Source organism: Plecotus auritus (assembly GCF_963455305.1).
Source record: "Plecotus auritus genome assembly, chromosome: 9".
Classification (NCBI taxonomy): Eukaryota; Metazoa; Chordata; class Mammalia; order Chiroptera; family Vespertilionidae; genus Plecotus; species Plecotus auritus.
In genome coordinates this window covers 151,096,268-151,122,578 of record NC_137783.1, presented here as the reverse complement: position 1 = coordinate 151,122,578, position 26,311 = coordinate 151,096,268, and the positions used below count along the sequence as shown (strand labels likewise).

The window sequence follows — 26,311 nt, the reverse complement described above, 5'->3', positions numbered from 1 at the left end:
TTTGGGGAGGGAATTAATTAGCTATCGATTTCCGCTAGCAGAGGGAATAGGATTCCGTGCTGCTGTCCACTCGCCCCTCAGCTCAGGAGAGGGAGGGGATTTTAGTTACCCTGCCCTACTCCCAGCCCAGTCCCTCTGTTATAGAACCCCACCTACTGGGGAGATGGCAGAGGGGTGCTTGCTGGAAGCCTGGGGGCAGGGTCTCCCTCGTCCAGGAAGTTGGCAGGGGACAGACAGAGTGAAGGATGGTGGAGAGGCCTCCAGAGACTGGGAGGTGGAGGCCTGGGTCCTGAGAGCCAGAAAGAATGTTACCTGATTGGGGGAGAGAGGTTGGCAGCAAACGAGTGAGTCTAGGAGGGGGTGACTCCACTGGTCTGTGTGTGCCAAGATATGGAGGGACAGTGTGGGAAGGAAGGGGGTGCTATGCACAGGCACGTGTCTGTGAGCCAGCTGCGGGGACAGAGGCAGAACTTATGGGTACCTCCTGGGAGGGAGACCAGGGTCTGGGCCTGCAGCCCCTCAAGGCTCATTACTCATTCTCCCCACAGCCCGCAGCTCTGCAGCACCGGCCAGCTTGGCTCAGTGCCAGGGGCAGAGGGGCTGCAGGGCTGTGGCCAGCAGGAGGCCAGGCCCTCCTTGAGTCCTCTCTCCAGGGACCATGGGGCAGCTTCAGGCTTGCCAGGCAGACGTTGTCCAAAGAGGAATGTGAGCTAAGCGGACACCTGGGTCCTTTCCACCTCACCCACCCTACCTCTCCCAGGAAACCTGCTGCTCTTCACCGTTCTTCCCCTCCCTCCACCCCCACACCCCAGGCCCCAGTTTCTGCTGACCCAGCTTACAGCCACCCTTCCTCCCGGGACGCCGGGGGCTCCTGCTAATCTCTGACGCCCCATCCTTCTTCAGCTGCTGCTACATCCACAGCGTCTGGCCTCAGAGCTTCATGGCCAGGGCCATTGCCTTACACAGCTATATCAAGTCTCCTGGAGTTGTGCAAGGCCCCTCGCCCAGGCTCATGCAATGCAGTGGAAGCCCCCTGCACCCACAGAGTCCAAGCACTGCTCCCCAAGACCCCCTCTTCCTCTCCGGTGCCCACTGCCAGTGCACACAACACCGACTGGCTGGAGCAGCCTTGGGATATCCTGCCTGCTGACTGACGTCACTGCCGTGCACACTGCCAGCCACTGCTGGCCAGAGCTGCCGCCCCCCTGGGGAACTGACCTCTCCAGGGTAATCTGGGATTCTACCCTCGGTCAGCTCCCAGCGCCCCTGCCACACATGGACCCAGCAGCCTCCAGCCAGTCGTGATGGGAGCTGGAGGGGGTGGGGTTGAGATGAGTAGGCTGCTCTCAAGACCTCGTCCTACTCTCTTCCCCACTGAAACCTCTCCTAGATCATTTCTGGCTCCTCCTCGGCTGACAACCTGCTCACCTTCCACGGCCAGGCCAGTGCCCCTGTCGCATCCGGGCTACAACTTTTGGGCTCCGCACTGTGCGTCAGGTGCAGGCTGGACCAGTGGGCGCATTTAACCCTCTAGTTCCAGGAGGTAGGTGTGTCACCGCAGGCGAACAAACAAGGAGCCTGCACTTAGAATGATGAATTCATTTGCCTAAGTTCGAGTGCAAGTAAACAGTGGCCTTACCCCTGCCCAGCACAGGCCACAGGCCACAAGGCAGTGACGGCTCAGAGCCCACCTTCTCTGATCGGGCCTTCACAGGGGCCACTGCCCTCTGAAGATGAGCCAGACTCTGAGTTTGCTCCTAGGCCTGAAAGACACAGACCTCTAAGCTAATGGAGTGCATCCCTCTCATTTTTTTTTTTGAGTTGGAAATGGAGCCCCAGAGAGGGGCCGTGACTGCCCAGGGTCACGCAGCAGAGCAAAACTAAAACCGAGGCCCCTGGCCTTCCATCCCAGATGCTTTCCACAGTGCCTGCTCTCCCACAACTGGGCTTCCCGTCTGGCCAAAGGCCGTAGGCCCGTACCCACCAGTGCAAACTGTGCAAGCGGGTGCAGCTTCCAGGGTGAGACAGTCCACTTGCTCTGGCCAGGGGCCTTCTCCCAGCATCCACTCCACCCCTCTCCGGTCACATCCACACCACACACTCTCACACACACACACACACACACACACACACCTCCAGCCATGGGAATGCCCGCCTCCCTCTGGCTGTCCTCTCCCCTGCCAGCTCCCTATCATGCCAGCTGGGAGTGTGACAGCAGGGGCCTCCCCCGGGCGCAGGAGGAAGAGCTGGGTTTACACACATTCTGAGGCCCCAGAAGGCAGCGCGGACAGGTGGGAGAAGTGCTGTTATGAGGAGGGAGATTTTGGCTCGAGATAAAGAGAAACTTGCTGGCAATCCAGAGCAGCCAACAGTAGAGTAGGCTGCCTCCGGGGGATGGCGTGTTCCCCGTCTGCGGAGGTGTGTGAGCCGGGGCAGGATGACTACTGCTCAGAGGCGCTCAGGACGGGGCTCGTGGCTCGTGAATCACACGGAAGGGGGACGTCCAACTAGCTGAGCCCTGAGGTCCCTTCCAGTCACACAATGTGTTTTGGAGGGTCGCCTCGCCTCCCTAAAACCTTCGGCAGGGTTGGCGGGCTGCAAACAGTCCCCACCTCCCCTCCCTGCTCCCTCCTCCCAGCCCTGATGACCTAGAAGAGACAGAGCCCTCCTGCGTGTCCACAGGTAGTGCAGTGGTTAGAGACGCTGAGTCCGGAGCTGGGTTCCAATAGCAGTTCTCCCGTTTGTCTAGCTGTGTGACCTGGGGCCAGTTCCTTAGCCTCTGTGGGCCTCGGTTTTCTTATGTGTAAAATAGAGGAAATAATGGTGGCGTCAAAATTAAGAATATATGCAAAGCGTTTAATACAGTACCTAGCATAGCCTGAAGTGAAAAGTATGTGTTATATTAATGAGTACTTTTAAAACTCCTCATCTCAGCATTTTACAGTTTGCAAAATTCCGTGTGTCTCGTGTTTCCTTTGATTCTCACCAGAACCCAGCGAGGGAAGTAAGCAAGGCAGGTCTTATCACTGCCCCCTTTTACAGACGGTGAAACTGACACTCACAGAGGACCCCCCAAGGTCATACAGCTTGTAAGTGGCAGAGCGGGACTCAGATTTCTCCCCCGGGGCCCTCTCCTATTTGCTGGCACCTCCTCCTGCCCAGGAAGGTGGGAGAATGGAGGAAGGGGTCTGAAGACTGGCGGGCGTTCCCCAGCAGCGTGGCTGGGCGCACAGGTCCCCCTGAGCAGGTCTCTGTCCAAGAAGAGAAGCGGGAAGGGGGCTGGGCACAAGAGGTGGCAGTGTGAGGTGTGCGTGAGGAAGCTGCTGCCAGATGGGTGGGCTGCGGAGATGGGTGGGCTGAGGACCGAGGTGTAACTGAATGACTTGGCGGCGTGGGGGGTGAACACAGTTGCCTGGGGGCAGAGGGGTAGGCGGTGGGAAGGGTGAGCTCACCCCCGTGCCCACCCCTGTGCTGGGCACAGCCACGGGATTCTGACGCCCCAGCCATGCAGAGGAGACAGATGGATTTTAGGGCAGCCTGTGAGTGAGTATGAGGCGCCTGGAAATGTGGTTTCCATGGCAGGTACGTGTGTGGACGGTTATGACAAGGATGCCACGAGCGGCTCCTCACTGCAGGCTTCACATGTGCCTGACAAATGCGTGAGACCAAGTACAGTTCGCGGAGCGCTGAGCACAGCGCCCGGCTCCCAGCAGGTCTACAACCGATACACTTGTTTCTGTGATTATTATCCTAATCATCTCCTTTAGCCAGTGAAAAAAACACCCATGAGGTAGATAGGAGGACCCCCATTTTACAGATGAGGAAACTGAGGCTCGCTGAGGGGCCAGAGCTGAGCCCGGGTAGCATCGCTCTCACCCCACCCCACCCCGCAGTGTTAAGTGGTGGTGGCTTTGTAAATGACGAGGATTATTTGCTGAATGAGTCTTCGAGAGCTCACAGGCCCGCCCGTGTGGACAAGGCCAGGCAGGGAGCGCCCCAACAGATGGAGCAGCAGGGTTGGCTGCCTGTGAGACACAGTCAGGGTGTCCCCATGGGGACTGGGCTCCGGAGCTGGGAATGAATGGACAGCATGGTCAGCGCGAGGCAGGGGTAAGGCTCTGAGGGTGAGGGTGAGTGCTGAGGTGGGGGCGCCTAGAAATGGGAAGGTCTGAGGAAGGCCAGGTGTGGCTGAGCAGTAGACTGGACCAGGAGGGATTGTGGTTGTGGTCAGGAGGGGTAGGAAGGCCTGGGGTTTAGGGGGCTTTCCAGGGGTACAAAGATATGAGAGCAAGTGAGGGAGAGAGAATGTAAGTGAGAGAGAAGCTTAGGGGTGAGCCAAGGTTTAACGGGGCTGCTAGCATGCATGAGTGTGTGCCGGTGTGCGCACACACGTGCATGCACAAAGGCCTGGGGTAAAGTGCTTAGGACCCGGAGGGCACATGTTACTTAATGATGGCCTGTGAGGGTGTGGGAGGGATTGATGTGTGTGGGAGGATGTGCATGGGTGGGTGTCTGGGAGGGGAGGGTGTGTCCCAGGGAGTGAAGGCGTGTATGGAAGAGTCTAAGTGTGCTTGAGGTGACCGGGACCCTGGGGAGGGGGATGGAGGGATGGGAACAGGGAGGCCGACAGTGTGGCGTTGAGGCTCTGGGAGTGTATAGGGGCCATGCGTGTAGCATGTACATGGCAGCAGGCGCCTGGGGAGGTCTTTGAGGCTGTGAGGTGGCAGTCTCTCTGGGCGGGAGAGTGGGCGGCATGCTGCCAGGAGGTGTATTGTGTACGCAGGTGCGTGTGCCTGTGTAGGTGGGGGTCTGGTTGGGGACCACAGAACATATGGATCAGTGTCAGGTTGTCTGTGTCACTGGCAAAGACAGGTGGGAGGGAGCAGCTGGACCTGGGCAGACACAGAGTCTGGAGGAAACAGAGGTCTCCAGCAGCCCCTCCAGAGCCAGCCCCTCCTCAGGGAGCCAGAGTGTGGGTTCAGCCCAGGCCAAGAAGCCAGTGCAGGCCGGGGCTCCTGGAGGGCCACCCGCTGACATCCCACCCACCCCTGCGGATCTGAGGACAGAGTGGGTCTGAGAACACCTCCTCTGGCAGGAATGGCCCTTCTCCCCTGCTCCCCGGAAGAGCCAGCACAGCCTCAGACACCAGCATGCCTGGAGGCAGGAGGAGGCCGGGACCTGAGTGGCTGAGGCACCCACGAAACAGAAGGCATCCTGGTTAACAGGCCAGCAGACCTCCCTTCTCCCTTTCTCCTCCCCTGGCAGCCGGTAGAGAATGCAAACCCCTCAAGTCCGCCCTCCCCCAAAAGGGATGCTCAGACCCTGGAAGGTGCACAAGAGGGAGGGGCAGGAATGAATGAGAGGTCCTCGCCCACCCACCCCACCCCCAACACACACAAAACCAAAGGTGTACAGAAGCCCCCTCGGCAGTCAGGAGGACTGAGAGCCGAGACCCAGCCCCTAAGGCTGGTTTCCTCACTCCCGGTCTGGACAGCTCCCCCATCCACCTCTGGGCACCAAGGAGCAGCCCATCCCGGCCCTTGCTGGTTCAGCGAAGCCCCAAATGCCCTCAGCCAGGACTCAGGTGGGGATTGAGAGTACAGGAGACAGCAGCCCCCCAAAGCCAATGTTGCCTTCTAGGACCTCTCAAGGGTGTAAGGGCTCATACTCCAGCCCAGAGAACCCAGGGCAGATGTCTACATCAGTGTGGGGAGGAGGCAGGGACTTGAGAAAAGGTCCCCTCCTCTCTGGGGGTGGAGGTTAGCCCAGGCCCGGCAGCTTCCTCTCCCTGCAGTACTCTCTGACCATAACCCTGTCACCGCCCGAGCATTCCCACCCCAGCGCAGCCCCCTCCTACGGATTTCCCAGTCTCCTCTGATCACCCCATCCCCCCCCCCACAAGCTTCCCCTCCTCTTCCTCAGGCCCCCATCTCTCCGCGCTCTCCACCAGCACAGACCCATCTCTGCCTCAACACCTTGGCACCTTCCCCTCTGCTCCCTCCCAATAACCTCTCCTTGGCTCCCATCCCCCAGTAAAGCCTGGTCCTCAGGGGTGCCCCCCAGTAGGAAGCCCTTGGCCTGGCCCCAGTTCCTTGCCTCTCCACTACTCGCTTTCCCCTCTCCAGCCCCCTCACCTCCTCCCACGAAGCCCAGCTCCTGGCTGGTTTCTCCCCTGCAGACCCTTCGGAGCACAACAGCTTCCCAGCCCCTCTGGCCAAGCACTGCTTCCAGACCTTGGGGCTAGCACAGACTGGGGACCCCCCTCTTCAGAGCCTCCCTCACAGCCCTGCCTCCTCGCCCCATTCCTCCCCCACCTCTATTCACCCTAGCTCAGGGCCAGTGCCCCTTCCACAGGGAGGCTCCGACCCCCAGCCCCCAGCCGCCTAGCCTCCTCTGTCACCCAGCCAGCCTCGCAGCGGCAGCGCCCCCGCCCCCCAATCTATCCTTCCAGCCTCCCCCGCCCCTCCGATCGCTTTCCTCCGCGGATCGGCTCCCGCCCCCCGCCCATCTCCGCCGCAGCACCCCCCCTCCGCCCCCCGTACCTGGTCTGGGGGCTCCAGGAACTTAAGGGTGGGGATCAGAACCCCGGAGCCGCCCCGTCTCTGGCGGGTGACACAACCGGGGCCAGCGGCGTCGGCTGCCTCGAGCCTCTCGCTCCCCGCCGCGTCCCCGCCCGCCCCGCCGCGGTGCCGCTCGGAGGAGGATGCTCCGCGAGTCAGGGCGGCTGCTCCCGCCGCCGCATCCCTGCAACACCGACTGACGGCAGCATCAGCACCAGGGCCCGCCCCCCAGGCGCGCCCATTGGACCAGGCTGCGCTAATGGACGAGCGGCGCAGCCAATGCAAAGGCGCAGAAGCCGCCAGTCCGGCGGCTCCACAGGCCCACTCCCCTCCCGCGCGAGGGACCCAGGCATCCCGGCCCCAGGGCATCCGAGCTCTTACCTGCCGCTCGCGGTCTTTACCCCTGGAGCCCGGGCCCCCAAACTGGCAGCCGCTCAACCCAGCCCCAATGCCTTTTCTGGAAACCCAAGTGCCGTACCCTCTCGCCCATTGGGTTGGGTCCTCGGGTCCCGCATTCCCGGCCGGCGGGCCCAAGGGGCAGCGCCCAGAGGCGGGACGAGCCGAAGAGGAGTCTGTGGGCTCCCACGTGGGCACCAAGCGAGCCGAACCGGTGTGGGACCCGGGCCGCGGCGCCCTCTGCTGGCTATGCCCAGGGGCGGGCCCGTACTAACGAGGAGCCTAGGGAAGGGGACCCTGCCTGTGGCTGCTGGGGGCTCTTTCCAGCCTCTTGCCTGGCCTCGACCTCCCACCGCCCAGGGCCCCCAGGCTGCCCTGGCACTGAGGAGGCAGTGTCTTTGCTGGGAGGACAGAGGCGGTGAGAGTGGGAAAGGCCGAGAGGGGGCGGGGTAGACCTAGGGGCTTGGGGTTTCCCAGCCCTGCCTCACGGGAATCCCAGAGTTTGAAGCCTGATTCCCAGTCCTGCCTGCAACGCTGGACTGGGGTAAGAGTAGGTTTAAGGGCAGGGACGCGACTGCACATCACCCTGAAGGGAAACTGACAGCCGCCCCCTTTTCTGTTCTCCCAACCATGAGTCTCAGGGTGAGTGTGGTGCTGGGGTGAAGCTCTTCCCGTCAGGGCATCGCATCACTATGCATGCGTGTACTAGCATGTGTGTATTAGTATGTGTGTATTAGTATGGGAGGAATGGGACACCCCTTCACTCACTCAGCCAATAAAAGGGGGACCTAGCACCTTTTGTGTACCACAAAGTTGGACAGTGGGTTTTTGAATGAAGCAGTGTGTGTGTGTGTGTGTGTGTGTGTGTGTGTGTAAGTGCGCGCGCACGCGCGTGTACCAGACCATCCTGCCAGCTCACTCCAGGATCCTGATTTCTGCTGCGGGGTCTGTGATCTGCACAGCCAGTGGTAATTGGTGCTTCCTTAGCCAGAGGAACATGCAAAACACACTCACATTCAACCACTAATGCATGCATGAGCCTGCAGCGCACACTCACAGCCATGCACACCTACCCATGTGCACACAGCCACTCCCAAAGCCGCACAAGGGACAGCTGCAGAAATGCCCCACAGGGTAAGTCACCCACAGGAAGCACGTGCTTGCTGAAGAACACACACAAACTTGTGCACACAGGTGCCTGCACACTCAGAGGCCAAGGCACGTCCAGGGGAACAGGTGCACACAGAGGGCCTGCCATGGGTCATCCTCCCCCTGAGGCACTCGGCACAGAGTGGTCAATTATTGCGTAGATGAGTGAGGACACCCACCTACCAGAGGTCTCCCTCCCCAGCCTGTAACCCAGGCTGCAGGGGGTGTTTCCTAGGGGTCGGGAAGAGAGATCCCTGAGCCAGACCCGGGGAGACCCTCAGGCTGGCCCCACCAAGGCCACTAAAGGAGCCAGAGAACGGGAACTGCTGAGTCAGGGCCTGTGGATGTGAAAGGCCTCTGACCCCACAGCCCACTGCCCCACCCATCCCCCCTGACTCCCTCCTCCTCCTGCAGCACGCGCGCACACACACAGCTTCATCCAGTCAGGCACCGTGGCATACATGGACAGACAGGTGCAGTGATTCACAGAACGTCTCTCAGACTCTTATAGATGGTGTGGGGAGGGTGTCAGGAGGACAGGGCCAGGAAAGAATGTAAGAGTGAGCATGAACATTCGTCTCCTGTCCCCCTCCCCAGCTCCCTGGGCCACCTTTGCCTGTCAAGGGCAGGAAAGGTCACCTGACAGCTGCTGCACCTCCCTGCCCCTCCCCCCAGCTACAAGGATGTCTCCCCCAAGGCCCAAGGTTCAGACTACCTAATGCAGTTGGGACCCACCACCTCAAGACACCCTCCCCAATTGCACCCCCCCCCCAATGTGGCCCTTCTCTGGTGCAAAGTCCAGTGGGCTCACAAGGTGAAGGGGAAATGCAGCTAATGCAGCGTGCGTGTCTGAGCACACACATGCACATACACAATGTGAAGCGCATACACCGGATTCACACATACAACCATGAACAGACAGTCCCACGGCACATTCACATTCCCAGGCGGGTCGGCCCTGGGCACGTTTATGCGCACACACACACACACACACACACACACACACACACTGGGAAGAGGCCAGGCTGGGGCTGGGGGTGGTGGGGAGGGGAGGCCACAGGCTGCAGGGATGGAGGCAGCACGGGAGGCGGGCAGCTCAGGGAGAGAGCTGCTCTTCACGACACAATCACCGTCTGTTGTTATAGCAACTCAGCCCCCAAATCGTGAAACGGATATTACAGCCTCAGAGGGGGAAGGGCGGGAGGGGGTTGAGGATGGAAGGAGGGACAGAGCGGGGGACCCAATGGAGGACAAGGCTTGGGGGCCAACATGGGGCTGAAAAGTAACCGGGTGGGAGAAGGGGACCCAGCTGAGGAGTAGGCCAGGGGGCGTGCGTCTCAAAGGGGAAGAGGGCATGGGGTCAGGGAACCCCGAGGGAGGGGGCCGAGGCCACCGCCAGGTCCACAGATATTGAGCTTTGCATGTGCGAGTCAGGTGCTTAGGCCTCCACCCCCAGGACCACCCACAGCTGCTGTAGGGCACACCAAGTTCGGGGGGTTTGGGAAGCAGCACCCACTCCCAGCGCTGCTGTCTGGACAATCCTGACCCCAGGGGCAGCCTGGCCCAGTCTCAAACCCTTCAGAAGACCCCCGTTCACCCTCCTAACCTAGACCAGCCTTGGAACTGGCCTTGGCCTTCCTCGGGTAGCACTGACCCCCCAAAACCTCTGTGCCGCAACCCCAGGAGGGAGGAGCTGGGTTGGGAGAGGCCACAGGAGGCTGAGAGCAGGATCAATATGCATTTCCTCTGGAAGTCACTGTCCTTCCGGCTGGCAGCAGCACCAGGCCTGCAGGCTGCAAGCCCAAGTGCAGCCCCCCCCCCCCACCTCCAGGCAGGAAAGCTGCCCAGGTCCCTCCCTCCTGCCCCCCCCCTCGCCCCCAGCTGGCACTCAGGGCAGCCCTTCCCCTCCCAGGATTCTCTGCAGTGAGCTCCCCATGGCTGGAAGAATTCAAACAGGAGCTGAAAGGCCACCTGTCAAGCAAGGGAATTTGGACTGGGCTGAAGGCTCTGGTTACCCCAAACCACTGGGCCCAGTGAGTCCGGGAGCAAAGAAGTGCTAGTTTCAAGTTTTAGGCCCCGAGATTCTGGACTCCTCGAGATTTCAGAGCCTCTCCAAGATGCTTAAGTTCCAAGGTTTTCTGGTCCTAAGGTTCTATCCCCCAGGCTTCTAGTCCCCCCAAGATTCCAGACACACGAGACCTCAGATCTCCCAAGATTCTCTGACTACAGACTTGACCACTCCAACATTCTAGTCCCGGCACCCCCCTCCAACACCCACTCCAGGAGTCTTGGCTCTGATGGTCTAGGTTCATGACACGGGCCTTTTTATTCCTGGAAAATACAAATATTCACAAGAGTCTGTACAACCTTAGGGACACCAGCCCTGGCCCTGCCCTCAGCCACATGCCACCCTCATGCCCCACCCCCCAGCCCAGCCTGCTGCCCCAGCACCCGGCTCCCTGCTCCGGTCCCGGTCTTTGCTCCAAGGCAGGCATGAATGCTTGATCCAGTCACAGCTGGGAAGAGAAAAACAGGTGGTGAGGAAGATCCTGCCCCGAAAAGTAGGAGTCCCCCTGGCCCAGGCCATTCGGACAGAGCGCCCTTTCCCGGACCCCACCCCTCACCCCCGACCCCCAGTGTGGAGGCTCTGGCCAAAGCTGTGGGAGGACTCACCATCATTACAAGTGGATGTCAAACACTCCGTCCTCCACCGTCTGTACCTCCTCTTCTCGGATCTCTGCAGGGGGGTCGGGGGTGGGGGTGTTCATCACAGGATCTACTCCTGGGTCCCGTGCCTTCAGCAGCCCTTGCCCCACTCATAGGAGGCACCCAGCCCCATCCCGGAAGCAGACCCATCCACCAAAAGTCAATTCATTGAATGACCAAAAGGCCCAATTTTTGAGGTTCTTCTAAGTTTTCATTTTGCCGCAGCTTCTTCGCAGCCACAGATTTGTCAGTGCAGTTTGCTTAAATGTCAATTCTGTGCGTTTCACATTCGAGACACCAGCACTTCTGGAGGGTTCCATGCAAATGGTTTTATCTTTTCTATTTTTGAGGACTTATGCCGATCCGAAAGGTTGTGGTCAACGGCCTTAGACCCCAGTTTAACACAGTTGTTCAGACTGCTCTCAGCAAAATAATCATTTGAGGAATTATCATTCAGCAAACTGACCTAAAACCACCAGAGACCCCCAGAGAGCTGCAGGTGATTTTTGGGGTAAGGGGCTTAGAATTCTCAAAATGTGTCCAGAGCAGCCAAACAAGAAAATGCAGGTAAATGGCTCACATAACTCCCTCTCCAATCCATTGCCAATCCCCCTAACAAAATAAGAGTGTGACTGGAATCTGGAAGTCTCTTTCATTTTTACTCTTCTTTATATATTAAAGTCTCTCTCCTCCTCAGCCTCAGAAGGTTAGGGTTCCTTGGCTACCTTCTGGCACCCTTACCAGTCCAACCCTCTTCATCACCCTACCAAAATAAGAGAATTATACAAACTCTGAAATGGTTTCCATCCTGGCCCTGCCTTCCTCCCTCCACAGGCCAATACAGAATGAGACCTCTTCTTACCTGGAGGCCGGGAGCCGCGCCTGCCCGGGCGGGGCAGGGAGAAGCTGAAGGTGCGATGGTGGGTGTGTGTGGGTGAGGGTGAGGATGCACACCCCTCCAGACTCATGCTCTGGGCCCGGCGCCGGCACTCCACTGATAGGCGATCCTTGCACTGCTTGTGGCAGTTCACACCACAGGCTGGGGGAGGCAGATGGGGAGCCCAGCCCAGGCCAGGGGTCAGAACACCCTCCATCCCATTCTTAGGCCTGCACCTCTCCCCAGGTTCCTTTGCTCCTGAGCAGCTGCCCCATCAAAATAAAAGTATCCTTCCAAAGTACTCTCTTGATCCTACTTGCCATTCTATGCCCTCTCCAAAAACCCTTCACATATAATCATCACCTCCCTGGCTCCAAGGGACTTCACTCTGTTGCCATTGCCCCACCAAAATAAGAGTCCTCACCCAGAGAGTAACTCTTCCCTAAAAGTCAGCCTAGCAGCCCCGCCATGCCATCTCACCTCGGCATTTGAGGCCCTGCTTGTAGATGCCCAGGATCTGAAACAGAGAAGGGCCGTGCTGGGGAGGTATGTATAGGTGATGATTCTACTTCTTCCTTCTCCGGGGCAGGGCCTGGGCCTGACCCTCTCTGGGCCCTTAAGGGTTAGGGTTAGGGTTAGGGTTAGGGTTAGGGTTAGGGTTAGGTTAGGGTTAGATGCAGGAGAGCAAGAGGAGAGGCAGGTGAAATTAATGAGGCTGGCTTGCCAGGGCTGAGAGCTGAGAGGGCTCTGGCAGGGGCGGGGCCAGAAGGGAGAACAGGGCGGGGCGGGTGGGTGATTCGGGGCTGGAGGGGTGTGGCTTGGGCGGGGGCTCACCAGGGCCTTGCAGTGGCGGCAGGCAACAGGGCGCAAGGAGTTGCTCTCTTGGAAGTTGTGTACGAAGCCCATGCGGCCACCCAGCACGGAGCTGGAGCGGAGGAAGTAGGAGATCATCTCCTCCCGGCTGATGCAGCCATCCCTGTCGGGGGAGGGGAGCACCGCCGTTGGAGCCCTCCCCAGGACCACCCACCCGCTGGGAAAACCCCCTCCCAAATGAAAGGTCCTCACCAAACGCCTGGTTTTGACCCCTGGTGCAGGGAAGAGAAAGAACACTGGGCTGGCGTCAGACAGTTGTCGCGGCTGCTACTAACCAGTTGTGTGGCCTCGGGCAAGTCACTTCTGGGTTTCCTCCCCAGAAAACGGAGGTTGTCATCCCTGCCCTGCCCCCTGCTCGGAGTCGGTGTGCAAACGCAAAGGGCATGCTCTTTCCCCGGTTATCAGCCTCTGCTCCCCACACTGAGCTCTGACAGGCACCAGCTCAGAGCCCCGATGATTAAAGAGGTCTCTGAGGAGTTCTGGGGCCAGGAACTCCCATCACCCTGCCGGAAAGACCCCTGTGGTCAGTGCTCCGCGTTCTCCAGGGCTCCCTGCAGAATCCCTTTCTCAGCCATTAGGAAAAGAGTGAGCATGCGCTCTGCAGATCCACAGACCTCGAATCACATCTGGCTCCACTACTTCCTGGCTGTGTGACCTCCAGCTGGTGAGAGCTGTCTGTGCCTCAGTTTCCTCTTCTCTAAATGAGGATAATGATCGTTCCTACACCTCAGGCCGGGGGAGGGGGGGGAGGATTAAGTGAGATAGCGCACATGAAGCATTTGTGACCTTGTCTGGGTAGTCACGGGGTCCCGGGCTACCGGGAGCTGTTTCTGCTGCTGAGGCTGGTCCTTGCTGCAAACCTCCACCCATGGGATCTGGGACTCCATGGTGGGATCCGGGTGGTCCTTCGAGTTCAGGGGCATTGGGGCAACTGGCCAGTTAGGAGAAAACAGACGCCTGGATTCCTACCTCATTCTGTGCATGAAAACCAAAAACCCACTGACCTGAGAACGCCAGTGTGAAAAAATAAAAATTATCAAAGAATCTGAAAAGGTTAAAGAGAATCTTTTTGGAATCTTGAGGGGGGGGGGAGGGCCTTTCTGCACATACCACAAATCTAGGAAGCTACAAAGAAAAAGACTGACATACTGAACACACAACATTTTTAAAAATTTTTATACGGGAAAAGACAACATAAATGACAGACTGGAAGAAAATATTTGCAAACACATTCGACAGCAAAGGGTTAATATCCATTAACAGAGATTCTAAAAATCAATGAGGAAAAAGACCAACAAACCCAGTGGCATCACGGACGAAGACTATGAACAGGCAATTAACAGAAGAAATGTAAGTGGCCCATAAACATATGAAAAGACATCCTCCCCCCACTCGTGGTAAAGAAATGCGGATTTAACCAAGACACCATTTGCCAATTAAACTGGCAAAATTGTAAAGCTTATTATAGAGTCCGCTGTTGGCAGGGAAGCTGGGAAATGGGCACTCGTTCGCTGCTGCCGAGGGCGCAAGCTGGCACCACCTCGCCTGAGGTCACTTTGGCAGTCTCTCTCCTCATTCAGAATGTGCATATCTTTTGATTCAATTATCCCACTTCTAGGAATTTCTCCTACAGAAACAGTGGCCTGAGTGCATCGCCCAAAGATGCCCACAACAGCCCACACATGTGAACAGCGAAAACTGGGCACAGCCTACGCATCCATCAGCGGAAGAACGGCGAGGTAAAGGATGCCCAGCTGCACCACGGATTACTCGGAAGCTGTTCTAAAGGATGACGTAGTCCTACGTGAATCGGCATGAAGAGATGTCCAGGTTTAAGTGGAAAACAAAAGCAAAAAGAAGCGTGGCATGCAGTTCTGCCAAGATAGTGACTAAAACCAACAAACACACCTGAAACCCTTACCGCTACAAACACCGAGGTGCTGGTGAAATAGAAAAAACAGCTTAAGCCCTAACCGGTTTGGCTCAGTGGACAGAGCGTCGGCCTGCGGACTCAAGGGTCCCAGGTTCGATTCCGGTCAAGGGCATGTACCTTGGTTGTGGGCACATCCCCAGTGGGAGGTGTGCAGGAGGCAGCTGATCGATGTTTCTCTCTCATCGATGTTTCTAACTCTCTATCACTCTCCCTTCCTCTCTGTAAAAAAATCAATAAAATATTTTTATAAATAAATAAATAAATAAATAAATAAATAAATAACAGCTTGAAATGCATAGGCGAGTTTGAAAGAAAAAAAATGGAAACCCCCAAGTTCCAGAACCAAAGAGGGAGCTTCAAGCTGAGGCAGTGAGTTGGGCCCCAACACTGGGTTGCTGGTCTCCCTCCTGGCGAGCCGGGTGCTGGTTTTATTACGATTGCTGGTGGTGGTGGTGGTGGTGGTAGGGTGTGTGTGTGTGTGTGTGTGTGTGTGTGTGTGTGTGTGTGTAAGTATATTTTTATTGATTTGAGAGAGAGAGGAAGGGAGAGGGAGAGAAACATCAGTCAGCTGCCTCCTGCATGCCCCCTACTGGGGATCTAGCTGGCAACCAGCCAGGGCCAGGTGCTGGGTTTTGATACCCAACCAGGGGAGGCCCAAGGCGGTGGCCTTGCAGGTGGTGGGGAGCTAAGGCTGAGACTCCAGCTTGAAGCTGGGCCTCCAAGGTCTCTGAGGGCTGCATCCTCACTGAAAATGTGGCCTGAAAAAACAAAACAAACAAAAAAAAAAAAACACCCACCCCACCCAGGGAGATAACATGGAACTCTGTCTCAACTTTGGGTGGAGAAACAAAACAATTAAAACCAACACCATGGGCAGAGCTGGATTTATGCTATAATTCTGTTTGTCCATGACACAAACACAGGCAAACAAAAGCTGTCAATTTGCACATGCATGAAAGAAAAAAAACAAACAAAAAAAAGACTGGAAGGATACACATATTGCCAAACCAGGAACCCTGCCAAGGGTCTTACTAGGAAGTTATGATAATAACCTCTTCAGATAGGAAAGGAGGAAGGCAACTTTCCACTTCTTACTTTATACACTTTGTTTATTACAAATCTATTTTCCTACCTGATTTTTTTAAACCAGGGATTTTTGCATTATGGAAAAAAAAATGGTTTTTAAATACAGATCAACATTTAAAAATATCTTGACCTGTAAATGTTGATTGTAATTTTATCTGTTCAGCAAAGCAGATATGATTATGATCGCAGGGGGCACATTTAACCTACCTCAGACAACCAGCTGTTTGTCCAAATTGTCAGCTTGTGAATTGTTGATAAGCAAGTGGGTGCTAATTACAGGCCTTTCTTATCTATTCATTAAAACAGGCTACCCAGGGATTCAACTTGCCCACACTGTGTGCCAGCTGGGAGCCCCGCAAATGAAATGGCATTTGTGGAGAAACAGTCCCCAGGCCACCGTCTTTGTAAGATGCAGGTGGAGCCCCCATCTGTCTGAATGGGTGAGCCACAGGCCTGGCTGCTTTCAGGAGCCCTGTGACCCCAAATAAGAGTTCCTTCCCACAGGGGTAGCTTTCTCTGCCAAGAGCATCTGGTCCAATGGCCTGATCGTGCACAGAAGGAAACTGAACCCCAAGGGGAAGTGAGCTTGCCTTCCCTCTCCCCGGCCCCCAGCCCTCCTCACTGGTTCTGGTCGAGGTCCCCAAAGGCGCTGAGGTAAGGGAAGTTCCCTCGGATGATCTGGAACTCTTCCTGAGAGATGTGGCCATCCCCATCGACGTCAAAGTTCCGGAACACAGACTTGGGGACACAGAAGAGAACAGGAGAATAAAGCCCCAGCAGCCCCATCCTGCCTGCACTCTCAGTCCGTGTTAAAGGGTGTCCAGATGTGGGCAGCTGTCCATCGCCCCGCCACCTCCCTCTCCCATACCCCGTGCCTTCCGGAGAGTGAGTGCTGGCCCTTGAACTTGGCACCGGTGCTGGTTCCTGGACTGGTGCCCTGGCAAAGCCAGCGTCCTAAGGCTCCAGAGCCTGCCGCCAGGGTCTCACCTCCACCATCTTCTCGATGTGTTCCACCACGAGTGCCTGGTCCAGCTTGGGTTTGGCCGCTGAGGTCCATTCCTCCAGCACAGGGGCCCGGGGAGGCGGGGTGCAGCTGATGGGGCTGGTTGGCTGTGGGAATGGTCAGGCCTGAGCGAGAACCAGGGGTGAGGGAGCCCAGAGCCCAGGGGAGCGGAGAGGAGAAGCCAGGGGTACAGGAGCCTGCGCAACAGGCAGGAGGGGTGAGGCAGCTGCTAAGTTGGAGCCTCAGCTTGAGCCTGTCCCAGGACCACCCACACCCACCTAACCCCGCCCACTGGGAAAGCTCCCCCCCAAACAAAAGCCCTCACATCCTGGGCTGGGGGAGGAGGACGCGGGGGTGGGGCGCGGGGGAGTGCTGTGGGGGGGGGGGGGCGGAAGGGGATGGGCCAAGTGGAGAAGGAGAGTCCGCTTCTCACCGACTTGCAGCGAGGCTCCCGCTGCAGGGACAGCTGGTACAGCTCGTCCTCCGTCTGATACTGATCCAGCGACACCTGCGACACACGGGTCTGTCACAGCTCAGGCCTGGCTGCCCTCGGAGCCCGCTGCCGGGAGCCCAGGTCACAGGCCCACCAGAGACTGCGGCTCAGCCCAAGACCGGGCCACAAGACAGACTCGGGACAAAGCCAGCTTAGAACACCCCCCAGCAGCCACATGCCAGCCAGCACACAGGCCACAGGCCAAGCTCCGCCTAAACCGCGAGCAAAGTGCACTGCCAAGGTCTCAGCCGGAAGCCAGGTCAGGCCCTGGCTGGTGCGGCCCAGTTGGTTAGCCCATCATCCCGTACACCGATAGGTCGGGTGCATATGGGAGGCAACTGATACATGTTGATGTTTCTCTCTCTCTCCCTCTCCCTCTCCCTCTCCGTTAATTTTAAAAAAGAAAAGAATCCAGGTCAGAACCCAGCCAAGACCTCAAATTCACCCCCAACCTAGAACCCAACCCAGCATTCAGAATTCAATCCAGCTCAGACTTCAGCCCTGACCCCAGTCCAGAGCCTGGGGGTAGCTAATGATCCATCTAAACCAGTGGTTGGCAAACTGCGGCTCACGAGCCACATGCGGCTCTTTGGCCCCTTGAGTGTGGCTCTTCCACAAAATACCACGGCCTGGGCAAGTCTATTTTGAAGAAGTGGCGTTAGAAGAAGTTTAAGTTTAAAAAATTTGGCTCTCAAAAGAAATTTCAGCCGAAACTGGTTTTGCTCAGTGGTTAGAGCGCTGACCTGCAGACTGAAGGGTCCCGGGTTCGATTCCGGTCAAGGGCATGTACCTTGGTTGCAGGCACATCCCCAGTGGGGGGTGTGCAGGAGGCAGCTGATCGATGTTTCTCTCTCATCGATGTTTCTAACTTACTATCTCTCTCCCTTCCTCTCTGTAAAAAATCAATAAAATATATTTTTTTAAAAAAAGAAATTTCAATTGTTGTGCTGTTGATATTTGGCTCTGTGGACTAATGAGTTTGCCGACCACTGGTCTAAACCGAAAACCTAAGCCGCAGCTCAACGTCTAGAACCTGGTTCAGATCTAGATCAGAACCCAGCTGCTGCCCTGGACCTCCAAACCGAGGCTAAGGTCAAGCCCAGAACCGCAGAGCTCAGTGCCATGCTTAGAAACCACCCCTGCACCCTGAATCCAGACCTTGGCCCCAAATCTTGAACACAACCCACTGCTAGTAACTCAACCCAGGGCCCACACGCCAACCTCGAGAGCAGACCTCAGTCCTGTCCGGAGCCTGGAGCCCATCTCAGAATTCACTCCAAGCCCAGAGCCCAGGCTGGATCTTAGTCCCTTGCTCCGAACCAAGAACCCCTGGCCAGGCCTGCAGCCATGTGTGAACCCAGGGCCCGCTGTGGTTGTCAGCCCTGGTGCCCGGCCTCACCGTGAGCAGGCTCAGCAGGTCAGGGTTCGCCTGCACTGGTGGCCGGAGGCTGGTCACCATGGCCAGCTCCTCCAAGATGCTGAAGAGCTGCTTCATCTTGGCCCCGTTAAGTCGGGTCCGGGCAGGGTCCAGCCAGTCGGGCAGTGCCAGCTGCAGGGCCACCAGGTCCTTGAGGTGCACGCCCAGGATGGGGAAGCGGAAGCCCACGCAGGCTGCCAGCCGCCGCCGGTAGTTGCCGTAGTTGCTGGTGGCCGTCACCAGTTCTGTCAGACCTTCCCAGAGCTGGGGGCAAAGGGCAGAAGGTCACACACATACAGCCATCGCTGGGTCAACCATCCCCTCCACTCAGCCCTAGAAATGTGGGAGAGGATGAGGATATGAGTCAGGGATGGGTGAAAAGGCAAAATCCTCCCTCACTGTCCCCCAGCACTGGCTCCCTTCGCCCCTGAGGGTCAGAGTTAATAGGTCATGAGTTCAAGGGAACACCCACTGCCAAGTACCACACCTGTTACACCAGGCCTGGCCACAGGTTATCAACCTTTAACAGGAGAAGAAACTGAGGCTCGGAGGCAAAGCAGCGCAGGAATAATTAGAACAACGTTCTTGGGTGTGTGGTTCCTAACAGTCCAAGCTGGGAAAACCCCAAATGTTCAACTGTAGAGTAGATCGTACATTGGCGTAGACTTACAATAAAACACTTTGTCGCAATGAAAATGAATGAACGAGTGTTCCACATAACAGAATGTAAGCATGAAAGATGATATAAAGTAACGTAAACAACACAATTCCATTTATAGGAAGTTCAAAAACAGGCAACAAAAAACCCACATTGTTTTGGGGTGCATGCCTGAGGGGTGAAGCTATAAGGAAAAGCAGGGCATCCTTAAGACAGTCGGGACATTGGTCACCTCTGCTGGGGAGGGAGTGATGCTCCGAGGGGCTGGGAGCTTCTGGGGCTGTTGATGTTCTATCTCTTCTCCTTTTTTTTTTTTTTTTTTTTTTTTTTTTAATATATTTTATTGATATTTTACAGAGAGGAAGGGAGAGGGATGGAGAGCTAGAAACATCGATGAGAGAGAAACATCGATCAGCTGCCTCCTACACACCTCCCACTGAGGATGTGCCCGCAACCAATGTACGTGCCCTTGACCGGAATCGAACCCGGGACCTTTCAGTCCGCAGGCCGACGCTCTATCCACTGAGCCACACCGGTTTCGGCAATGTTCTATCTCTTGACCTGGGTGCTGGCTACACAGGTGTTTTCTTTATCGTTTGTCTTTTAAGTGTACATATGTTCTCTATACTTTTCTATGTGTATGTCACCTAATACGTTAAGCAAGATAAAGGGAGGCGAAAACACAAGCTTTGGAGTCAGGCAGACCTGTGAGCCCGCGTGCTGCCACTTCCATTGTATAACATGGCAAAAGCATGTGACCCCTCCGAGCCTCCGTTTCCCCATCCGTCAAATGAGGGCAGGAGTGCCCAGCACTCGCTGCTGTGAGTTCCCAGGGAAGCCAGACCTGGGAAGGCAGGCGGAGCCCAGGGCCTGACCCCCCCAGCCCCAGGCACCTTGATGGTCTCAGGGCTAACGTGGCTGTGGGTCTCCTTGAGGCGAGAGATGGAGCTGTGGCTCAGGCCCCCGACCACCGCCATCAGCGTGTTGAAGTTCTGCAGCTGTAGCAGCTTCTGGGGGACAAAGAGGGGGTGGAAGGGGGAGGGGCATCACTGAGTGGGTCCAGAATCTGGCCCAGCTTTTCTGGAGAGGAGGCAGTGGGTTCCTGGCAATTGGGGAGGCAGGGAGGGAACAGGGCAGCGACAGGCACCTCTGCCACATGGACGAAGTGTGTGATGACCAGGGCCCGCTGCGGGGCTGTGGGCTTGCTGAGGATCATGAGCTGGACCCACTGCGAGACACTGTTGAAAAGGGAGATGAATCGCTCCAGGACAGGGTTGTCCACGGTGCAGCCGTGAGTCACAAAACTGTGATAGTCCTGGAACTGGGGGTGGGAGCAGCCTCAGTGCCCGGCGGGCCCCTCCCTTCACCCATAGCCACTCCTCCCCTCTGGGTGCCTTTCGGTGGTTATAGTGAAACCACCCGCCCACCCTGTGACCCCACCTCCCCCAAGGATGCTGCCCCTTCTGGGACCCCAGCCCCAGCCTGCACCCCACCCCTGACCGCAGGCCCTCGGGCCACACCAGGATCTTGCAGAAGGAGCGGTACTCCAGGTAGGTGAGATGCTCCGCCAGCTCCAAGGGCTCCAGGTGGTCAAACAACAGGGACATCTTGCGCTTTTTCTGTCCCACTGGGTTCCGCTGAGTCACCTGCCGCTGCCACTTGTAGGTGGGGCTGGGGGGGGCAAGGGCAGTGAGCCCTTTGCTGGAGAGGCCCCACACTCATGCAGACACATGCCACTCAAGCCGACTGGAGGCCCTCCACACTGTCCCCAGCCCCAGAACTCCTGCAAGCTCCCCTCGTCATGCACCCCACACACAGTTATGCAAGGCGGACTCTGTGCCAGGCACTGTGCTAGACGCTGGGGGTCAGAGATGAGCAAGACATGGTTCCTGCCCCCAAGGAGCTCACAGGCTACTGAGGGAGACCGACACAGAAGCAAACAACACAAAACAGCGTGGCGTGTGTGTGTACAGGTCTTTGCACGAAGTGCCACGGGGGAGCCGAGGAGGGAGCAACATGTCCTGCCCCGGAAAGGCCTGGGCCCCGCCCCCCAGCCCACAGACACTCCACGCTTGAGCTGCATATGATAACACAGAGACGCAAGAGCAGTATGAGCAGAGAGAGCATGGTGACGGGAGAGGATGCAGGGCTGGAGAACGGTGAGTGGACCCGAGTGACTGCAGGATGAGGTGTGTGGGATGTGCGCAGGGCTGTGGACGATGAGGCAGATGCCATGAGAGGCCCTAACCCCCAGCCGAGACATTTTGAAGGCGACAGAGAACCACAGACGGCTTGGAAGCAAGAGTGACATGACCCTCACTCATTCAATTCAACAAACATTTATTAAGCACGGACCGTGTAGGACGCCGAATGCCTTCCCTGCCCCCAAGCTCCCCCCACGCACACGCTCTCGATGTCGATGAGGCTGCTATGCCTGCGGTTCCCTTCTTGGTCCAGCAGAGCCTTCAACTCCTTGATCTGCTCAGCGAGCTCATGGTTCAAGTCAAACTCTGCTGGGAATGCTGAGATCCAGTACCTGCAGGAGCGTGGGAGTCACCCAAGGTGGCCCTTCCCCCACCAGCCCCTGGCATTGTAACTGCCCATAAAAGGGGGAAAGAGCTTCAAACCCTGGTTCCCCCTGTCCTGGCTCTGTCCTTCCCCCCCCCCCCCTGCCCACCCGCTTTGGACAGATCAGAAAACCTAGGCCAGGACCAGCACGGGCAGGCCTGTGGCAGCACACGCACCATGGACAGAGCCGGGGGCAAACCCGCATGACCAACTGCGTCAGGCCAGGGCCTGGGGCGGGGGAGGAAGGGGAAGGTGCCCCAGGAGGGAGGACTCACCTAACCAAATGACATGTTTTCACCTGCATGGAGCTGGAGTTGTCCTTCCGGGATTGTTGGTAGGTGACAGAGAGTTAAGGAAAACCAGAGTGCAGCCTACATCTAGAAAGGGATGCAGGGGACGGAGCCTGGTTCCAGGAGAAATGCTGGGGGGAGGACCTGGAGCAGGGGTAGGGCAGGCCCAGGCCGAGGCCCTGGACAGAGGCTGCAGAGAGGGCTGAGCGCTGAGCAGGGGAGGGAGGTGAGAGGGAAGGGGCTAGGTTCTGGGGGCAGCTGAGAGCAGGGCCTGGTTTCTGGGAGAGGCAAGAGGCAGACCAAGCGGACAGTAGGGAAGGGTCCTAGCCGGTAGGGAGCGGGAGGCAAGGCCTAGGTTGGGGAGGCAGTCAGGACTGCCCAGGCCTTAGGGAGGCTGGGCCAAGCCTGAACTAGGGGACGCAGGCGCCTCTAGAGTGAAGCCCATCCGGGCCAGTGGCTGGCTAGGGGACTCGGCTGTGGGGTGAGACCCAGGAAGGATATATGTGGAGCAGTTTGGCCGCCAGCTGGGATGAAGGGATGTACCAGGGGTGCATCATGAGGAACATGCGCACCAGCTGCGGGTCCCGCACCTTCCCGGAGTCATCTAACTCCGAGGGGCAGAGAGAAGCGGGGTGACTCTTTGTCCAGCAGCCGTGGTCTCTAACCTCTACCCCTCAGCCAGAGGGGTATCTTCTCCCTTCACCCCCAGCCCCACCCCAATCTCCTGCTTTCCCAGGATTCCAAGACCAGGAGGCAGGTTAGAAAGAGGAGGTAGGGTGGGAGAGATACAAGGCAGGATCCGAGGAACTGGATGGAGGAGGGGAGTGTCTGAGTGGGGCCCATCCTCAGGAGGGGAACCAGCTGGGGCGGAAGGAGCCTGGGTTCCCCAGGGTCAAGAATCCAGAGGTCATTTCCTGAGTGCTTGGGGGAAGGGGCACCCCTTCACCAGATAAGCCACCCGCATCAGCAGGAAACAGCTCCCAGGCCGGAGATAGAGAGTTCCTCCGGATTCCCAGGGGGCAGGGGGGGGGGGCAGATACTGCACCCCGTGTGTCAAGAGTCTGGGGACCCACATCCCTGCCTTCAACGCGACATGCTGGGTAAGGAAATATTTTCTCTCTCTGAAGCATGGGGAGCTCTCCACGAGGAAGATGCGGGATGCGGAGCCGAGAGGGGTCGGGGCCAGAGCCTGACCTGGGAGCGGGGTCCGGCGTCAGTGTCCCGCCGGGCTCAGGCTGGGCGGGTACGCCCGCGCCACTCACCGAAGGCTTCGATGCAGCCTCGAAGCAGCTCCTCCACCGTGCAGCCCTTGTCCAGGTCGAGGGTGCCCGCCATGGCCGCCGAGGGGGTAGGCTGGGCCAGGATGCGCTCCGGGAGCCTCCCACGGGGCTCGGACTGGACCCCTGTCCCGGGAGAGGCAGAGTGGAAGTCCGCGGAGGCGCTGGCCGGGGGAGCGGCCGGTGGGCAGGAACGGGGCGGGGCGGGCACGCCCCCTGCTGGGCAGGGGCGGAGTCGTCGGCCACGGCCACTCCCCGGTTAAACCGTGTGGCCCGGGATGGTGCAACCCAGCAGTTGGGAAACGGGCTGGCGCAGAGACTTCCGGCCCACCCTCGGAGTCGCCAGAGGACCGAGGGACTCCCTGGGGATGGGGACGAGCCGGGACTCCGGGGGCTTGTAGGTGCTCCCCCCTACGCCCTCTTGTCCTCGCGCCCTCTCCCCGGAGGCACCTGCAGCCACGGCAACCTGGCTCTGCGCCCCTCTCGCTTCCCTCCCTCCCAGCCTCCCTTCCCCCGCAGGGTTATTTTGGGAACCCAGAGCCTGAGGGGACCTCGGAGGAATTTCTTTCTGGGATGGGAGGGGGTAGGAACCCAGGCGTCCTGCCCGCTTGGCCCCCTCCTGGGCTCCCGGGAAGGGGAGGTGGGGCTGTAGCGGCCCCCAGGGGCCTGCCCTTGGGGAGGAGAGAGGGAGAGGAGTAGAACATTCCTAGGGCGGGGGTGGGGGGGAGCCCGCTGCGGCCCGGAGGCGGCAGCGGGAAGCCTGAGCCTGGGAAACGCGCTCCCTAGCCACCTCCTCCGTGAAGGTCCCAGGGGTCCCGGCTCAGCCTTTCTGCAAGCCACCCTCCCCCCTGCCCGGGCTCCTGACCGGCTCCACACTGCACAGTTGAACGGTGAGCGCACACATCCTACATAGTAGGATGCCCGGAAGGGGGCGCCATTGCCGTGGGGGCTGGAGAGTGCCTGTATGGCACCACCAGCAACTCCATATGCACCCATCAGGGACAGACACTCATCCATACCCGAGGCTAGGGACCCACATTGGGGTGCAAGACGCCCCAGCTCACACACACACACGGGCCTCAGGCATTCGCCTGTCATCCTCCGTGTCACACACACAATGGCACCCACACCCCGCGCACACCTCCGACCCTCAGGCACACATACCCAGCCCTCTACTCAGAATGCAAACCCACTCATGGGGCTGCCTCCTCAGCCACGACAGCGCTGACATCGGCACACGTGTGCACACACGCCAGACAGTGCGCCTACACGCATGTACACTCTTGCACATATGCACACACCCCCGTGGGCGCACACACACACGCCCATTCCACCACCACCTCTTCATCTGCGGTCCAGGCCAGCCCTGGGGTCACACGCCCTAACACCCCTCACCACTACCACCAACCCCCGTCCCGCCACGGGCAGGGCTTTGTGCCACGGAAAAGGCCCCGCGCCCCTAGCATATCCCCTCGGGCTGGGGGCGGGGGCGCCTCCAAGGAGTTCTGGGGCAGACTTTTCCTAGGATCCGCCCAGAGCCATCCCCTCGGACTCTTCCTTGCTGTGTGACCTTGAGAGTCACTTGGCCTCTCGGAGCCTCAATTTTCTCATATGTCAAATGGGGTGTCCACGGGGGAAGGTCCCACTGAGACCTGGCTGGGAAGGGCCGAGTGCGCCGCGATGCCGCCCCCTCCCGGGGGTTGTCCCGGGCGCCTCAGCTCTCTCTGCAGCTCCCTCCCGACACCCTCCGCAGACTCCCCACCCACCAGCCCACCGCCGCCCCCGGGGCCCTAGAGCCCAGGCCCTGCTCAGGGCGGCGCCCCGCCCGCGCACGCTCCACTCACTCTTGGGACCCGGGCAGGGAGTACGCACCCGGCCCGGGAGGCGCCACCTCCGTGCGCTCTGCCCGCCCGCCTTGCTGCGGCTGCGGCTCCCGCCCGCTCTCCGCGCCGCTGCCCCGCTCCCCGCCGCCCCGCCTCCGTGCCGTGGCCGCCCCCTCCCCTCCCCTCCCCTCCCCGCCCCGCCCCTGCGCGGGACTCCGCACCGCCGCTGCGCCTCCCCCACCGGGGCTCCCTCTCGCCCCGCACGCGGCGGTCCCTGCGGCAGCTTAACCCCTCCCCTGCCGCGCCGCCCAGAAGCCAGGGCCGGGGCGTGGGGCTGCGCCACCGGCTGCGCCGAGGGTGGGAGAGCGGAGGTCAGGCAGAGCCGGACGAGGAGTGGGGGACTAAGCCAAGGGCCCTCTCCCCCAACCCCAGACGCCCCTGTGCCCCCCGCCCTGCCTGGCGTTGGGCAGAGGAAGCCGGGAGGGGCAGGAAGCGGATTGCGGTGGGGAAGGGGCGCCCCGCCCAGCCCCCGGCCCGGTTCCTGTTTTCGAAACAAACCGTTCCCACGGGGCTACCCCGACCTGGGGCCGAACCTCTTCCTGCGAGCAGCGGGGCACAGGCCTGGTGGAGATGGGGGCACGGGGCACCGGGTCCTGGTGACAGTCCGGGGGAGGGGCTAGCGAGATGGGAGCGTTTGGGGAGGAGAGGGCCCTGTGGGGAGGGAAGAATGAAAACGCCGCTACCTGGAGACGAGACCTCGATGTCTGGGGATGTGGGGGGAGCTCCAACTCACACAGGCGGGACTGGGGCCCCGGAAGCCTGGTGCCAGATGGGAAGGGGCAGCGGCAAGCTGCGGGTGGATTCTCCGTAGCTTGGAGACGGAGGCCTGGGCAGGGAGGAACTGGGGAGGGGCAGCCACAGGCGGTTGGGGTCCCCACCAGCCGGGCCTAGGGGAACGGGTAACCGTTTCCGGACTGTGGGTTCAAACACACTTACTGTGAAACCACCCGCCCCAAAACTGCCTCCGACGCTTGCCCCTCCCTGACTCAGGGCTGGGGAGTCAGGACCTCCCCCACACTTCAACCTAGGTAACGTGGGGCCTAGGAACAGGCCCTTTCTGGTCCTGTTTCCCCAAAGTGAGGTGGGGACAACGTTGGCCCAGTCTAGGCAGTCTGTGAGCACCCCCCACTCAAACCCTCCCT

General features: G+C 58.9%; 2 protein-coding genes across 34 annotated transcripts in view; both read right to left on the bottom strand.

The window, feature by feature from the left end:
- Nucleotides 1-6,737, bottom strand: part of NRXN2 (neurexin 2) — a 106,051-nt gene extending 99,314 nt beyond the window's left edge. For all 28 annotated transcript variants that reach the window (XM_080687075.1, XM_080687083.1, XM_080687080.1 and 25 more), the window contains exon 1: nucleotides 6,543-6,737. The gene's annotated coding sequence lies outside the window, so the exon portion shown is untranslated. The remainder of the gene's footprint in view (nucleotides 1-6,542) is intronic.
- A 3,662-nt stretch (nucleotides 6,738-10,399) lies between these two features.
- RASGRP2 (RAS guanyl releasing protein 2) lies at nucleotides 10,400-25,974 on the bottom strand. 6 transcript variants are annotated; one of them, XM_080641658.1, is made up of 17 exons: nucleotides 25,131-25,246; nucleotides 23,272-23,412; nucleotides 22,511-22,613; nucleotides 21,995-22,057; nucleotides 21,556-21,687; nucleotides 20,672-20,822; nucleotides 20,299-20,472; nucleotides 20,045-20,161; nucleotides 18,476-18,757; nucleotides 17,017-17,091; nucleotides 16,568-16,690; nucleotides 16,203-16,318; nucleotides 12,523-12,664; nucleotides 12,169-12,205; nucleotides 11,674-11,850; nucleotides 10,779-10,842; nucleotides 10,400-10,621 (listed from the first exon to the last, which is right to left on the bottom strand). In XM_080641658.1, exons 2-16 carry the CDS (start codon nucleotides 23,342-23,344, stop codon nucleotides 10,784-10,786), a joined length of 1,824 nt encoding a protein of 607 aa, XP_080497784.1. In that variant the 5' UTR covers nucleotides 23,345-23,412; nucleotides 25,131-25,246; the 3' UTR covers nucleotides 10,400-10,621; nucleotides 10,779-10,783. The 6 variants fall into 6 exon arrangements, with proteins under 6 accessions (XP_080497784.1, XP_080497786.1, XP_080497787.1 ...); XM_080641660.1 differs by lacking the exon at nucleotides 25,131-25,246 and adding an exon at nucleotides 25,853-25,974 and having other exon boundaries at nucleotides 10,402-10,621; XM_080641661.1 differs by lacking the exon at nucleotides 25,131-25,246 and adding an exon at nucleotides 25,668-25,750 and having other exon boundaries at nucleotides 10,402-10,621.
- Between the last annotated feature and the right edge of the window lie 337 nt (nucleotides 25,975-26,311).

What these genes read in the sequence shown, in the direction of transcription:
- RASGRP2 (XM_080641660.1), bottom strand. Translation starts at nt 23,344, where the DNA reads ATGGCGGGCACCCTCGACCTGGACAAGGGCTGCACGGTGGAGGAGCTG. An exon ending in GCTCCTTCTGCAAGATCCTG is followed by an intron (nt 20,473 to 20,671) that starts GTGTGGCCCGAG and finishes TCCCACCCCCAG; the next exon opens with TTCCAGGACTATCACAGTTT. An exon ending in GGGGACCTCGACCAGAACCA is followed by an intron (nt 12,665 to 16,202) that starts GTGAGGAGGGCT and finishes CTCCCCCGACAG; the next exon opens with GGATGGCTGCATCAGCCGGG.